General features: G+C 30.9%; 1 protein-coding gene across 1 annotated transcript; it reads right to left on the bottom strand.

Annotated features, from left to right (window-relative positions):
- Positions 1-1,479: 1,479 nt before the first annotated feature.
- On the bottom strand, positions 1,480-3,881 carry LOC111410316 (transcription factor HBI1-like). Its single transcript, XM_023040584.1, has 7 exons — positions 3,308-3,881; positions 3,023-3,217; positions 2,803-2,937; positions 2,624-2,695; positions 2,324-2,521; positions 2,001-2,089; positions 1,480-1,913 (listed from the first exon to the last, which is right to left on the bottom strand). Exons 1-6 carry the CDS (start codon positions 3,707-3,709, stop codon positions 2,024-2,026), a joined length of 1,068 nt encoding a protein of 355 aa, XP_022896352.1. The 5' UTR covers positions 3,710-3,881; the 3' UTR covers positions 1,480-1,913; positions 2,001-2,023.
- Between the last annotated feature and the right edge of the window lie 12,714 nt (positions 3,882-16,595).

Below are 16,595 nucleotides of genomic sequence, written 5' to 3'. Positions count from 1 at the left end.
TATTGACGGTCAAATAGGGTTGACTTTTAGGGTTAGTCACATTTCATTTTCCAAAAAACGGAGACACTTAAAGAAAAACAATGGAAAAGATCTAAGGGAGAAACATTTGGTTAGGTCATTAAAAGCTCTTTCAAGGTTATCATCTTCCCTTTATGTTTGAGAATTGAAAACATCCAATGATCTCAAGGTGATCTGATACCCTTATTCAAATGAGTTTAATCTTCAAAGGAAAATGAATTTCCTATTGTCACTCCTTTGAGATTGCTAGCATGTGGTCATCCAAGACTTAATGGAACTCGACTTTAAGTTGTTCAAGAATAATGACGTTGAATTTCTCGATCATTCGACTAATCGGTGAAAAAATTAAGAAAAAATTGTTTTGCCCTCTGCCATTTTAGCCCTCTATTTACAAAAATACATATTTATATACATTATAAATACATGTGAATCACAATTGCCATGGAAAATGTTATCCGACTGGTAGTCCTATTCAGTCTTCTGTATAGTGTGGAGTGCAAGTGAATTTGAGACCTTCAAAATGGACCACTTAACAGCAACCACTCTTTCAGTCCTCATCTTTTTCTCTTTCAATTCACATTGTCCCCGCAACTTGTATTTTGCCCACTTGCTTCAGCTTCTCAACTGTAGTACAATACTTCTTCCTCCATTCCAATCTGGCTTTTGCTGCTCTTAGTGTGGTTGCTTTCTACGTCTTGGACGAGCTTATCTAAAATTTTAAAGTGAAGATTCCGTGAAAAGTTTCATTAACGCCTAATTTGTGTTGAGTAGATCTTCTTCTTGTCAGAATTTTTAATTTATGAGTTGTAGTGAGGGATTTATGTTGCCACAAACGAAGACTAACATAAGTCCTTTCATCTGCAAATGAAAATTTATGTGTTCGTTGCATTTTGTGCATATGACAATCATACTGAACGAGTACTAATGGAAATACCATCGAGTTGATCATGTCCGATTCTTTTATCCCTCATAAAAAAAATTTGTTAAATGTAAATTTTTGAGTTTCACTTCATGCGTTCTGTTTGAGGCAAAAGCCGTTTTGAATACATGTTAATTCATGTATACTTAATGGTTGATTTACTTGAGATATTATAAAAATAATAATATTGGGACGAATTTAATCACTTATTTTGCTGGCACTGAGAATCAAACCAAAAGTACCTACTTCTCAATTCTAAAATCTAAAACCAGTTAAGTTTAGCTTTAAGTGGAATTGAATCGAACTGATTTATTCGGGACAACCCTGAATGTCATCTAATAAGCACTGATATGGATACAACGGGAAACGAAAAATGCCAACATATGATTTTTAGAAAAGAAAAACACATATATGTAGATTTAAATTATCTTAACAATATGAATTCGTCTAATATATCTTTATATTTATACTTTTTAATATTAGACACAACACATGGCTAGTCAGACACTTGTTCGAGAAGCGTTCCAAAAGCATATCTCAAATGTCAAAAGTCTATAGATTATATATGAAATAGGATGCTTCACATAGCTTGTTAGATACATGTCCCAGATGATGGGATGTGTGTCAATATTCGACTCGACGAAATACATGTCGGACATGCCACTCCCATCCGCCCCAATAAGAGTGCCTGTCTTTCAAAACATATTATAAACATTTGTAAATCAAGTCAATACCTTTACAACAAATGATTTTTGTACCATATGAATTGAGTAATTAAATACATAGATCTTTATGATTTGTCAATAAGAAAAAAGAATCCCTATAGCTCCAGTAGTTATTATATTCTTGTCCAAAAATTATGTGCTTCATCTTGAGATTGTGATCTTTAACTGCCAGGCTAGCACTAATGGTTCTCTTGTACCCTCTATATCAATCACTATTCAAGATCCCGGGACCATTTGCACTCAATTATTTGCTGTAAAAAGAAGCAAAATATGTTAGGAATATATGAATGCATAAAGAAAGTTCAACTTTTAAGTTACTTTTTCAAGTCACAACTGACCTTAAGCAATTAATTCTTCATAACTAATGAAAGCCAACATTGAAAAGATTTTGCCATTCAGAATCCCAAGTTGGCAGCACTTGTGCTTGCTGCAGAAGTTGTAATCTTTCTCATTAGATTAAAGGGCTTTTGATGAAACAGAAGAATTTCGTTATGGTTTGCTTGATGCGTAGTATTAGACATTATTGTGCTAGAGCATGTTTGGTTGTGCTTATTTTGTCGAACTTGATTATGGAAGTTACTTCAGAAAAGTAAGCACAACAAACATGCTCGAACTGTCTAGTCCCGCATACCACGCGTGCAATAAAAGTAAAAGAAATTACATGTCCAGAAGAAGAATCATGATATACTTCTGTAATAGGCACAGAAGAGCTTCCTTCTTTTTGAGGCAACAACTGAGATGGATTCATTGCTATATCAACCCCACAACTTATGGCTCCTTGTTGCAGTTGATTATACTGTAAGCTTGATGGATTTGGGACTTGTAATTGCATCGGAAAACTGGCAATGTATGCAGGAATCTTCGATGAACAAATTTCGATCATTAGTTAGTTATAGAGGAAAGATTTTCTTATTTTCAGCTAATCAAAGTTTGTTCAATTTTCCAATTTCGCTAATAATACCTCTTTTGGGAAGAAATCATCGATGCTAAAGTCGAGCCTCGGATTTAAAGCAGCCAGTTTCATCGAAAGGAACTGCGAGTTTACAGCCAAAATTTTGTGCACTCTAATTAGTAATGAAACGAATGAGCAATCCGGATAATACTAATCGAGATCAAGACAGTCGAGCTACTTAGTCGTACCTCGACTTGTTTCTGTAATGACTGAACATAGTTGATGATTTCATCAAGCATTCCAGCCTTGCCAGTCACTTTGTGACAACCAGGGACTAAATCCTGCAGATACTTCATTTTCTTGCTGATTTTCTCCCTCCTTGCCTGTAAAATCATTAACCAATCCAATTTTCAGTTCGATTTTCTGTTCCGAGTATTAGCCTGATATTCGTGTATTTCATATTCTTACTCTTTCGGCTAAGCTGTGGCTGTCAGTGGCCTGTCCACGACGTGCCCTGACGTGGATATAGTCTGGCTTTTGGACGCTTTCCTTCGAAGAATTATTAGTTGAAGTTTCCCTATCAGTTTTCACTGTGATCTCTGATTGAACCTCTCCTGCTTCTCTTTCAGTCCCCTTGTCCTTACAATCATCTTCAACATCAAACTGCAATTTAAAAACCTCCTTAAATTTCTCACAAGAATTTGTAATACAAAAAAATGACAACATTAATGAAAACATAGTACAAAATCAAACCTCTGCTTTTCGTTTCCTGGTATTATTGGAGACAGTTCGATCTCTTTTGCTACTGATCTGATGATCGTGTTTTGTCATTGACGAGTTATTAGAAATGGCTGAATGGGAACCACTTGTGAGTTCAGGACAGGCAAATCCTCTTCCAAACGTAGGAAAACTCGGCAAATTGGTTTCATCCAAACATTCCTGATATTTCGCCAGCAGCATATTCGACATATTTTGGTGAAACAAAGGATTCATGTTAGCTTCTTGAGGTTGCAAATATTGTACTTGTTGCTGCTGATAAACGCGTTGTAAGAGAGCCTTTTGTCTTTCGAGGACGCTGATGTCGATGTCGATGTCCATGCCCAGGACCGAGCATTTCTCAGGCGACAAGGTGGTGGATTGTGCGCAGCGCAACATTTTTCGACTTGTTAGTGGATAGGGAGGTGGTTTTTGAGTGTTGAATTAATGTGGTGAGGAAATGAAGTACCTGAATGGATATATAAGGACTAAAGGAATAGAGAGAGAGCAAATGACAATGAAATCAAGAATGTAATGATGGAGAGAGAAGGGAGGGTGGGTGCGGTGGGGACTGGGAGCTGGGAGCTGGAAAGGGTGGAGGGTGGACCCCAACACCCATTGCGCCACCATGTGAGGTTGTTCGGTGAATGGTAAATGGTAGTACAAGGGGAGAAACTTCAGTGATGCACTAGAGTGTTTTTTAGAGCATCTCCAATATATTATGGTTTTGTTTGACCCACATTCTACATTCTTAACGGATGATTTAATATCATTTTAATCACACATTTTTTAATAAAATAATATTATACGTAAATTCAAAATTTTTCTTTATTTTTTAACAACACATTTTTCACCAATACACTATTTAAAAATATATTTTTATGAAAATAATATGGCTCAAACAAAGGCTATATAAATGCAAAATACTTTCTATTTTAGAGTCAATGGCTTAAAAATAAGGTCTAAGAAACTTTCTATTTTAATTTTTTTAAAATAAAAAGTGAGTTTGAATAGTCTCCAAATTTGGAGAGCCAATATTTAATAAGTTACAAATTTCGATACTTTACAATTTAATTTATTTAAATTGTTTGACCATAACGCATACTCCTTCCATCCCAATTATATATGATTGTTTCGTTTTTTACACAGATCAAGAAATCTTCTTTAATGTCATTGAAAAATTAATTTTTGTCAAAATCATTCCTAATTTACCCTTATTTAATTTTCAATATATAGTAGTAAATTATTGTTTGGAATTAGTAAAGATTTGAATAATTTAATTTGAAAAAGAAGAAATGAGAGTTATTCCATGTTTCCAAAAAAATGAGAAATATGTATATTTTGATAATTTCAAGAAGTTGACATATTAAGTGGGGAAAATTAAATAAGGGTATATTGGTAAATAAACAAAATAAAATATTCTAAATTAAAAAACATGCCTATATATTTGCGATAAAAGAGAAAGGAAACTCAAACTATATAATTGGAGTAGAGAGAGTAAAAATTTATGTTAAATAAGAGATGATAAGAAATTAATAAATGTTCATTGGAAATAACAAAATATAAAATTAAAATAGAAATCATAGTTGAAGTGCATAAAAAAATTAAATAATGCTACATGAACATAAGGCATTACATAATGGTCTAACATAGATGATGTGTCAATATATGTTTACTTGTTGAAACTTGAAATTATTAGACTTGTTTGAAATGAAATTTAGGATTTTATGAGACTTCACATAATTGAATCTGGAAAGAATTAGTATTAAATTTTAATTAATAAAGCTTTGCCATTTCACCCACTATTTTCTCCTATATTTACTTTTTAAGATACTTATTTTTCAAAATATAATTTTCTAAATTACTTTTTAGAAAAGAATATTCAATCAACGCATTTTTAAAATGCCGTCTTGCCTAATTCTTTTTTGTACAAGTACGTGAGAACATTTAGGCCCTGTTTGATTACACTATATTTTTCATGAAACTTGGAATTCGAATTCCAACTTTCATTTTCGGCCTGTTTGATTACCAAAATTTTTCAAGGAATTGATTTTCCATGATTTTCTAGATAGAAGTCGGTAAAGCATGAAATTCCACCTTTTATTTTCCCATGGGATAGGTGGTTTCTGGAATTCCACCTTTTTTTTTAATTGTTGGCAATGTGAACAAATTCTAGGAACAATTGTGAAAAATGATAGCCCTTAAATTGATAAATTCTATGTAAAACAAAGTCAAACGAACACCAAAATATAGATAATTTTTGGATTTTTTTTTTTTTGGTTGGCAATGAAAACAAATTCTAGGAACAATGGTAGAAGTGAATCTTCCTTAAATTGACAATTTTCATGAAAAACAAAGTCAAACGAATTTCAAAAGACACTTTTATTTCAACATTTTCCACTTAGAAAATTATATCAATCAAATACTATCAATTGACAATTTCCAGTAAAATAATTTCTAGGCAATTCAATTTCCTGAAATTCATTTTATTTCCACCCAAATTTCATCTTTGCAATCAAACAGACCCTTAGATAAAAAAAATATATTTTTTAGTAAATTTTGATAAAATGAATAGAATACGTAATTGAAAAATTGTAAGTCCCATAAAATATGTGATTAAAATTAATTATTTATTTTGAATTAAATTTTAATCCTCGTTTGTAGCTGAAACAAACAGAACCCAAACATTAGAACATGTTAAATATTAAAACTTAAAACACATTATTAATCCTCTTTACTAACCTAACCTTAAATAAGGTGGCCATTAAATAGTATATCAGCTCTACTTACTAAGCTCTTGTTTAGTGTAGTTAAAAATTAAATTTTTAGTAGATTTTAAAAAGTTGATAAATCCATGCTTGAAAAATTGATAAAAAATTATGGGTTCAATAAAATGTATGATTAAAAATAATTTTTGATTTTAACTTAAATTTTTATCAAAATTATAATTCACGCCAAACAAGGCTAATAGAATAGAATACACTATGCATCGATATTGAAGCAAACAAAATAAATATTAAAAATAAAAATACTCTTGTCTTTTTATAACAATGTAACTTTTAAATAATTTTGTATAATAGACACAAAATATTCAAGTAATGGGCATCAACATCAATTATATGCACAATCTTTTAGAATACTACAAAGGGATTGAAAATTTCACATGCTATGTTGTGTTGGATTGCATGCGTGAAATAAGTGGTTTTAAGATTATAAGTTTCTTACATGGGAATGTAAAAGAAAAAAACAAACAACAAATTGTTCCATTCAAATCTCATTTGGTACGGAACTATTTGGACCAAAGGAGATTGATATCATTAATAGGAATGTCGTGCAATCGAAGATTATCATATGCGATGTTGATGAGCAACTAAAGGCATACTCGACTAGTTGCTTGTTTTCTTTTACAAGGTATAATATTGATTCATGGTTTGCATCTTCACATTGTAAAGTATTAGATTGATTTGAGATTCTAGCACTAGTTCGAAGAGATTTTGGAAGAGAACCAAAGGGAGAAAATAAAAATCAAGAGGTAGGGAGAACTGAATGTAGGGGTTGTGGAAACCGTGGGCCAAAAGGGGGAGGACGATGAATTATCTTTCTCTTTTCTTTCATTGTCTTTTTTACTTATTATTTTACTGAAATCGTGTTCATCTATTAACCGTCAAGTGGATAAACACTGTTATTTGGAGATTAACTTTCTACAATTTAAAAGATTTAGGACAATTTTTATTTTATTTTATTTATTATTATAATTATTTTTTTTATGGGGGAACCCGCAGCCGCTACTTTTCAGGTGTGCACTGGGTAAATCTTTGGACTGATACAATAGTTTACAAATCACGCCAACTAGTTAAACCGCATTAGGCAAGTTAAAAGACTAAGGACAATTATTACTATATAAATACGTTAGAGACCAACTTATATATCACGTAGGTTAGGACATTCATTGCATTTTTCGATGGGAAAAAAAGTCAAAATTCTAATAATGCACAACTTTGTGGCCTCCAGCTTAGAGGACAACCTTACGGTCCTTACCATGCCTTGTGACAACGACGGTATCGTAAGGCAAAGGACCCATCGAGTAGTGGCCTCGGGACTGGCATAATTCCGACGAATATTATTTCCAATCATTTAGAATTGAGTTTTTCTTTGATCGGATATTTGCATATAACTAGTTAATCATTTTAATATCAGGGTACGTTTCACATATTGTATTAAATTGGTTAAGGATCAAAACAATCATATCTTATCATTATTCGGTGTTTGGTGCAATTAGTAGGAGCACTTATCCTCCTTTATTTAATAGTATAAAATTAATACCCTATGTGAGGGTGAGTTTAGGCCATATATTTATTTATCAACTTATGAATTAAGAAAATATTAGTTAAACTAAATTAAATAAATTTACTTACAAGTAAATAAGAACTAAGAATTTCACTTACAGCTAAAAGTCAATTATCTGTTAAAAAAATATATTTTAAATGAAAAAAGAGGTAAAGAAAATTGTATATATGTGAAACAATTCACTTATAAGTACAAATTGTGTATGAGTAAAAATTAACTTATAGGTTATAAAAATGCTTATATAAGTAGAAAAAGCACTTATAAGTTAAAAAAGTAACTTTATGACTAAAATATTTATTGAAAGTAAAAATGACTTATAAGATAAAAATTCACTTATATGTAAGAAATTGCATATAAGTAAAAGAATACTACAGATAATTATAAAAAAAAAAATCAATTATAAGTGAAACTACTTTATAACTAAAAATAAATAAAAAATTAAGTAAAAATTCAGTTATAGGTAAAAATTTACTTTTAAGTTAAAAATTATTTATAAGTTAAAATTGTTATTATAAAAAAAAAATCACCTTTAAGTTAAAAATTCACTTATATGTAAACAACTTGCTTGTAATTAAAAAATTCCCCAAGTTAAAAAAATTCTCTTATAAAAAATGCATAATTTTTAATTGCTTGTACAATCTTCTATTACGGCATAACACCAAACGTCATAATTTTATCCTCGTAATTCTCTCTTCCCTAATCCAAGGCTTTTGTTTCCCATTTTTGTTAAAAGAAGAATGAGAAAATATAGCCATTATGGGTCCCACACAAGAGATAGAAATTCAAATTTGGTGGCTTGATGTGATAGATAACGGTCACATTTTTCATTTTAATGGGGAAAAAATGGAAAACAAAAAGGGGCAATATTAATACGTCGTACCAAATGCATTCTATAATATCAAAATACAAATCAACCCTCCTTTTTTTTCTTGAGCAGATTTCACACGACTCTTTAAAAATTGTTAGCCTTGTTGAATTCCAAGTTAATTTCCTCTACATAAAAGTGGTGGAGAAGGAAAGAAAATAGATAGAAGACTATTGGATTAGGCTCATTTTCTTACTTTAGGGCTTGTAATCAATTTGGGTTTTCTTATTTTAAAGATTTTTTTGTTAACTATAACATTACCATTAATATTAGTACTTTCTGCATAGCCAATAAAATAAAATCACACGTGTTTTTAAAACTTTTGAACTAACTGAATATTAAATTTGTATCTTTTTTCTCTTACTAAATCCATACAGGATTAAAGAATAATTACTTTAATTAGTTAGCTTTTCTATCCTCTGTCATCATCGATATCCATCTCACATATAGATTTAGGGACTGTTCAGCAGTAAGAAAAATTATACTTGTACATAATTATTGCACATAATGATATCTATAATGTGATGTGGCAATCATCCGATTGTTGACGTGCAAGTATAAGATTTGAATTAAATATTTGATCCAATGCCACGTGTAATTATGGACACCATTATGTAGACAATTATGTACATATAGCACTTCCCCAGTAGTAATTATAAGAACTGATTTTTTGATAGTTAGAGAGAAAAGTGAGTCCCACCTGTGAGTGAAAAAGTCAAAAATAACAGCTGAAATAGTAAAATAACGGTCAAAAAATTAATTTTTTGATATAAAAAATTGCTACCAAACGGGGTTTAAAGAAGTTAGGTAGTATTACACTGTCATCCTAAAACATGAGCAAAATTTCCCTAACGTACAAATAATTCATCAATAAACAAATGATTAACAAACAAAAACACACTCAAATTAACTCTAATCACAAGTACCTAACCATATCAAAACTATAATAATATTAATAATCATTGAAAGGGAGAGGGACAATATCACTTTACTTGGATGTAGAAAGATGCTTGAAAAAAAGATTTAATGGCCCAACATTTGGCCAAAACAATATTTGATATTATCAACAATTTTTTTTTTAGAATGATTGAATGTGGATAACAGATTGACTGTTAAAAGACTATATGGCCACAGACACAAGAGTAAGAGTTGAAAGAACTGTCCATCTTCTTCATATGGGTATGTCCCCTCTTTACTTCATTCATTCATCAAATTAAGATCCCACTTGACCTAATTCATGTCCCATCTTCACAACATTATTTTGGCCTAAAGCAACCACCACCATCTTCATTTTCCCATTAATTATTGGCACTATGTTTCTACTTAAAAATGTCGAGACTTGTACAATCTATACTACTGAACAAATGATCTCGCGAGTTTATGTTACTAGGTTGCCGATAAACATTGTTTATTTAAATTAGGTTTTTTACATGCCAAACATACATGATTTTTATAACTATGTTGTAACGAAACTTAGCCCCTATTTGATACAGATAAAAATTAAAATTTTAGTAAATTTTTATAAAAGTTGATGGGATGCTTGGTTGAAAAGTTGTATGATTAACAAAATATATGGTTAAAATTAATTAGAATTCGACTTAGATTTTAATCGACTTTTTAACGAAATCAAACATGGGCTTAAATTGAATACATTTTTCAGCTATGGTACTACATTCAAAGCACTAGCTATTGTAGAAAAAATAAATTTATTTATTTATTTGAATTATATATTCAACAACTTATGTCGCCCATTTCTTTGAAGTTAGTGTAGATTTATGCTTGGATAATTGAGTGCAATCTTGACACACCGTTGAATATCATTGATGGACTATTACTTAAATCACTAAAAGTTAGTTATTAAACACTTAAGATTGGATGGTTTATCTTAATAATTGAATTATTAGCTAGGATATATGTTAACAAAATGACAAGTTTATTAAGATTTGAAATCCCATTTCTAAGGTTGGCAACGGTTCAGTTTCGGTTCGGTTCGCCCAAAACCATCAGTAAACCGTTAAATTTTTTTGTCATATAATAACCGCACCATGACCACGTAAATCAGTTCGATTCGGTTCAGTTCGTATCTCAGTTCGGCTCGGTTTGATTCGGTTAATAACTACGAAAATAAATTATTTTTTATAGGTCCATCCGTCAAATAGATATAAAAACAATTTATGAAAAGAGAGTCAATGAAAATAAAAACACAATATTCCAAACAAAAATGCAAACATTATTTCAAATTCCAATTGTCAAATACAAATTTAACAAACAATATTATGAATATAACAATATTAAACTTTTCCTTCATTCTTGATTTTTGTGCATTGTAGTTACTTGATTCATGCTCAATAATTCAAAAGTTTCAACCTTAACTCATATTCAATCTTCATTTTTCCCCACAACTCTTACTAGCATAGGTTAATATTCAAAATTGATTTCTATATAGTAAATAAGAAATGTAAGTAGAGAATACAAAGATACTACTTAATTCAAAATGGTTTTAACTAAGATTTAAATAAAATAATGTACCTCTTCGTCAACTTCCTCCTTACTAAACCCTGTCTTCCATAATAAAAGAATGGTTTTTTTTAAACGGGTAATCGGTTCGATGACATAAATACCATACACGCACCGCCACAAACCAGTTCATTAAAATCAAATACTATATCCGCTTCATTGCACCATCGGTTCGATTTTTTCGCCTCATTCAATTCGTTTAACTGCGATTTTCAATTTTAACGGTTCAGATTGTCATCCCTACCCATTCCCACTACATTGAATCAATGAACAAAGGTCAATGCATAACCACGCCATAAATGGTTACTATCAATTAATTGAATGTTAAATATTAGATATTATACACTTGTAATAAATAGTAATTTTCGTTATACAGACTTAATTACTATCATGAATAGATACACATTTTGTAGTCATTATTGATTAAAAAAAATAAAAAATAAGCTCAGCCGAGATTGTTTTATTGAAAGTCTAACAAATGTATAGTTGTTTTAAATACTATGGGCTATGCTTGGTGTACATAATTTTACGTACATAATGGTGTCCATACACTCATATCAAGTGGGACTTGCATGAATCTCACACTTATGTGAGTGTATGGACACCATTATATACATAAAATTATGTACAAGTAGCTTTATCCAAATACTATATGGTGATAGGGAGATATGAATATGAACCTTTGTCGACCCTGCTATATGATAATTCATTTTTGTATTATATAAGCTATAAAATGTGTACAGCTACCAAAAATAGGTGGTGGTTAGAATTGAACATAATGCATTCGTGCTCTAATATGTTGAAATGCATAGTCTAAAATCTTCTAGCACCATATAGTCTACATAACAACATGACACAAGGCTATATTGTTACGTATTATTGTCATTTATGTTTTGCTGTAGAGATAATCGATGTCCGAGGTTTTATGTTTTCTCTTTATGGCCCTCTTTGTAATCGAATTTTTGCATATTGAATGACACCACACTTCCATCTTCCTCGGTCAAGTTTTGTCATTTTAATGCCTTTTCATTTTTATTGAATTTGAATATAGAAATCTTCTCATTTTCAAGCCATCTTTTCAGTCATGTTAATGGTTAGTGGGTGTTATGGTAAGTTACTAGAGATTTATGGGCTTAATAGTTTGAATTCGAAAGTCAAACTCCTCCAAATCATCCTCATTGAATCATTTATTTTAAAAAAATATGCTCAGCCGAGATTGTTTTATTGAAAGTTTAACAAAGGTATAGTTGCTATAAATGCTATGGGCTGTGCTTGATGTACATAATTTTACATACATAGTGGTGTCCATACACTCATATTGAGTGGGCTCCACACGAGCCCCATACCTATGTGATTCTATGAACACCATTATGTACAAGTAGATTTATCAAAATACTATATGGTGGTAGGGAGATCTGAATATGAACCTTTGTCGACCCTACTATATGATAATTCATTTTTGTATTATATAAGCTATAACATATGTATAGTTGCCAAAAATAGGTGGCGGTTAGAATTGAACCTAATGCATTAACGTGCTCTAATATGTTGAAACGCATAGTCTAAAATCTTCTAGCACCATATAGTCAACATAACAACATGACACAAGGCTATATTGTGATGTATAATTGTCATTTATGTTTTGCTTTAGAGATAATCGATGTCCGAGGTTTTATGTTTTCTCTTTATGGCCCTCTTTGTAATCAATTTTTTGCATATTGAAGACACCACACTTCCATCTTCCTCGGTCAAGTTTTGTCATTTTAATGCCTTTTCATTTTTATTGAATTTGAATACAGAAATCTTCTCATTTTCTAGCCATCTTTTCTGTCATGTTAATGGTTAGTGGGTGTTATAGGCAGTTACTAGAGATTTATGGACATAATAGTTTGAATTCGAAAGTCAAACTCCTCCAAATCATCCTCATTGAATCATTTATTTTAAAAAAAATAAGCTCGGCTGAGATTGTTTTATTGAAAGTTCAACAAATATATAGTTGAAAATATTATGGGTTGTGTCTGGTATACATAATTTTACATACATAATGGTGTCCCTACAATCACATCGAGTGGGCCCACACATATGTGAGTGTATGGACACTATTATGTACAAGTAGCTTCATCCAAATACCATATGGTGGTAGGGAGATCTGAATATGAACCTTTTTCAACTTTGCTATATGATAATTCATTTTTGTATTATATAAGCTATAACACGTGTACAACTGCCAAAATTAGGCGGTGGTTAGAATTAAACATAATGCAGCATTAGCGTTCTCTAATATGTTGAAACGCATAGTCTAAAATCTTCTGGCACAATATAGTCTACATAACAACATGATACAAGGCTATATTGTTACGTATTATTGTCATTTATGTTTTGTTGTAGAGATAATCGATGTCTGAGATTTTATGTTTTCTCTTTATGGCCCTCTTTGTAATCAAATTTTTGCATATTGAATAACACCACACTTCCATCTTCCTTGGTCAAGTTTTATCATTTTAATGCCTTTTCATTTTTATTGCCTTTGAATGCAGAAATCTTCTCATTTTCTAGCCATCTTTTCTGTCATGTTAATGGTTAGTGGGTGTTATAGTAAGTTACTAGAGATTTATGGGCTTAATAGTTTGAATTCGAAAGTCAAACTCCAAATCATCCTCATTGAATCATTTATTTAAATGTTTAAGTTTGTAGATATGTCAAAATTTCAAATATGTGTCATTTAAAATAATTTCCAACACACCTCTCATGTATGCAGTGATTTGTTTCTTTTTCGACAAAGCTTAATACGTGCACAATTTCATTAAAGGGATGGTATCAAGACTTGAACCTAAAATGTTAAGTCAATTAATCTAAAAATTTAAACTAATAGATGAAAGTAAATATATATTATTTAAATATTATCTTCAACGTCTACACGAGCGACCCTATCAATTTTCCAACACTAATAATTAATGACTATAAATAGGTTAGTCCACTATAAATTTATTAGTTAGCAGTCGACAAATGTAAGTTCAATGTCCAAATCACTTCATTTCCTCATACCCACTATCAAGTGTTTGTTCTTACAATCAATGAGCTTGGTGGGGCTGCATCATAAAAATATGATCTAGAGCTTATTGTAAAATAATTTATCACTAACTTTAGTTCTTGATCGACGGACAGAAATCACATCCACATGTTCAAGCCATGGAGAATGTACAATTGATATTAACTCCATAAATCTTAGATTACACTATTATTAGTACTATTTTGACTCACTAACAATAGATCGATTAAGTAGTATATTGTTTGAGTTTGGTTCTCTTAATGAAATAAATCCAATTCTTAGACTAATAATTGAAAAATAAAATGTTTCAGATGGTGAATTATTTTCCAATATGAATATGATTGATTGGCAAGTGGCAAGCAAAAATTAAATGAAAAACAAGCAACAATAATGGTGATAAGCATTTTGGTCCAAACAATCTTCAGCACCAATATATTCCCATGGGACCCTTGTTCCATGCTCAAAAACCAGTTCAAAACCAACATAAAAATCTTATAATACGAGAAATCGATATATTTGACCTCAGAATCATCTTGTTGACATGGCTCCTCTAAAAAATTGAGTGTTCGATATCATTAGTCTAAGAATCGAGTCGGACTCACTGATTGGCCATGGTAAACCGGACCGGTTAAAGAAGATTATTTCAACATTTTTTTTTTTTTTTTTTGACAACGATTTTTTGTTGTTGGCTTTTGTCTTTTTCAAGTTTTGTTTTTAGAACATTGTTAATAAGTCGATGTTAAGTAGAAGTTGGGAAAAGATGTGATGGATGAGGGACAGGGGTAATTAATTCTGATAGCCTTCCACACTAAGAATTACAAGCATATGAGCTAACAACATTCAGAAGAATCAATTTTGTGTTATTTTATAATTCCAAGGGGGGATGTATATGGCATTGTTGGGCCTACTTGCAGGGCTATAGGTGCCCATCTAGACAATTTCCAGCAGTTCTACAGACAAAATGTTAGAAGATGATATATCCTTCTTAAGCATTTGTTGAAATTAATATAGGTGAATAATATCTTTCTTGAAGTTCTAATCAGTCACAAGTTATGTCGAATACAAAGACATTGAACTAACAACGTGATCGGTTGAGGGAAAAAGAAGATGGATTTGTCAATATCTTTATTGCTTTCACAATCGTTCTCTCTGATAGTCCTGCCTACTTGCTCTTATACGTGAATTTAGGAATTTATCTGATCGTGGACTACGACAGTTTGTCATCTGCAAATAATTCTTGATATGAAAACACGGAGTTAGGGGACCGATCTTTAAATAGGAAAAATATTGGATCTACAGGGTCCCAAATAATTTGCCCACTCGTCTAGCCCTTTAAAGATGGGATCATTGGCGCAGTTCCAAAATGGAAATATCTGTCTAAACGTTATGATAGTAAGTCCTTATGTTATATAGTAAATGAACAGCTCGATTAGTTTTGGTCAGTTACCCAAAAAGTGTTGTCTTCTGTCTTTTTCTTAAACATAAATAGAACCGGATCAACCTACATTCATGTTAGAGCATTCTCATTAGTGGATTTGGATTGCAACTTACAAAAATGATATGTAAGAGGATTCCAATGGCTTTTCACCATTGTCGTGGTTACTTCATAACATTAAGCCTAATTTGATAATGATCGAGCTATATAGTTATGATTGGGAAATAGTTGACTGGTTCAGATTGATATGTGGACTAATTGGCCATAGTCTAGTTTCAGAAACACATATGAGAATGACAATAAGTTGAGGTAAAAGTACTTTCAACTTTATTTTCAATTGTTATAGAACTTTGAAATATTTTCGAGTGCTCACCCTAACTTCAAAGTTGTTATTTAGTGCTTGTATGGATATAAATTTATAAATAGTTTACATATTCAATCAACGTCAAACAGTAAAGTTAATAACATATTTTAACTATACTTACCATTATCCACATATTTCATGATAATCACGAGTATTCTTTTTATAAATCGTCTATAAATTTGCCCATCGAATAGTGATTTCACTTTCAAAGTTATTATTTAGCCTCTGTTTTTGGACAAATTATAAATATTTTATAAATTTAGTCAAAATCAAACATTAATTTTAACCACATAATCATAACCACTACTCATCATTGTCCACACATTTTGTAAAATTCACTACTTTCCCCTTTAAAATTGTTGAACAAGTTAGCCTACATTGAACTTTAGAAGTTTATCGAATAGTTATTGGACTGTCAATGTTATTATAGCCTCTATTTGAATACAAATTTATAAATAATGATAAAACCACATACTCCTAACTATTTATTTTTATCCACACATTATGTAGATAATTTATAAGGAGGAAAAATAGTAAGTTCTATGAAATATGTAAATAATAACAGATAGTAATTATAAATATATGGTTAAAATTAATGTTTGACTTATAAATAATTTATAAACCATTATAAATTTTTATCTAAATAAAGGCTAAATAATAACACAGAAAATATAGTGACTATTTAGGGGGGGGGGGGGGGGTATTAAA

Source organism: Olea europaea, chromosome 2 (genome assembly GCF_002742605.1).
Source record: "Olea europaea var. sylvestris chromosome 2, O_europaea_v1, whole genome shotgun sequence".
Taxonomy (NCBI): domain Eukaryota; kingdom Viridiplantae; phylum Streptophyta; class Magnoliopsida; order Lamiales; family Oleaceae; genus Olea; species Olea europaea.
Note: the sequence above shows the minus strand (reverse complement) of the source record. Positions and strands in the feature narration are given on the sequence as shown.

Bases quoted from the DNA above. Each gene is read 5' to 3' on its own strand.
- LOC111410316 (XM_023040584.1), bottom strand. From the start codon at position 3,709: ATGTTGCGCTGCGCACAATCCACCACCTTGTCGCCTGAGAAATGCTCG. The intron at 2,938-3,022 runs GTAAGAATATGA...ATGATTTTACAG, and splicing joins GCCACAGCTTAGCCGAAAGA to GCAAGGAGGGAGAAAATCAG. The intron at 2,696-2,802 runs GTACGACTAAGT...GTAAACTCGCAG, and splicing joins CATTACAGAAACAAGTCGAG to TTCCTTTCGATGAAACTGGC.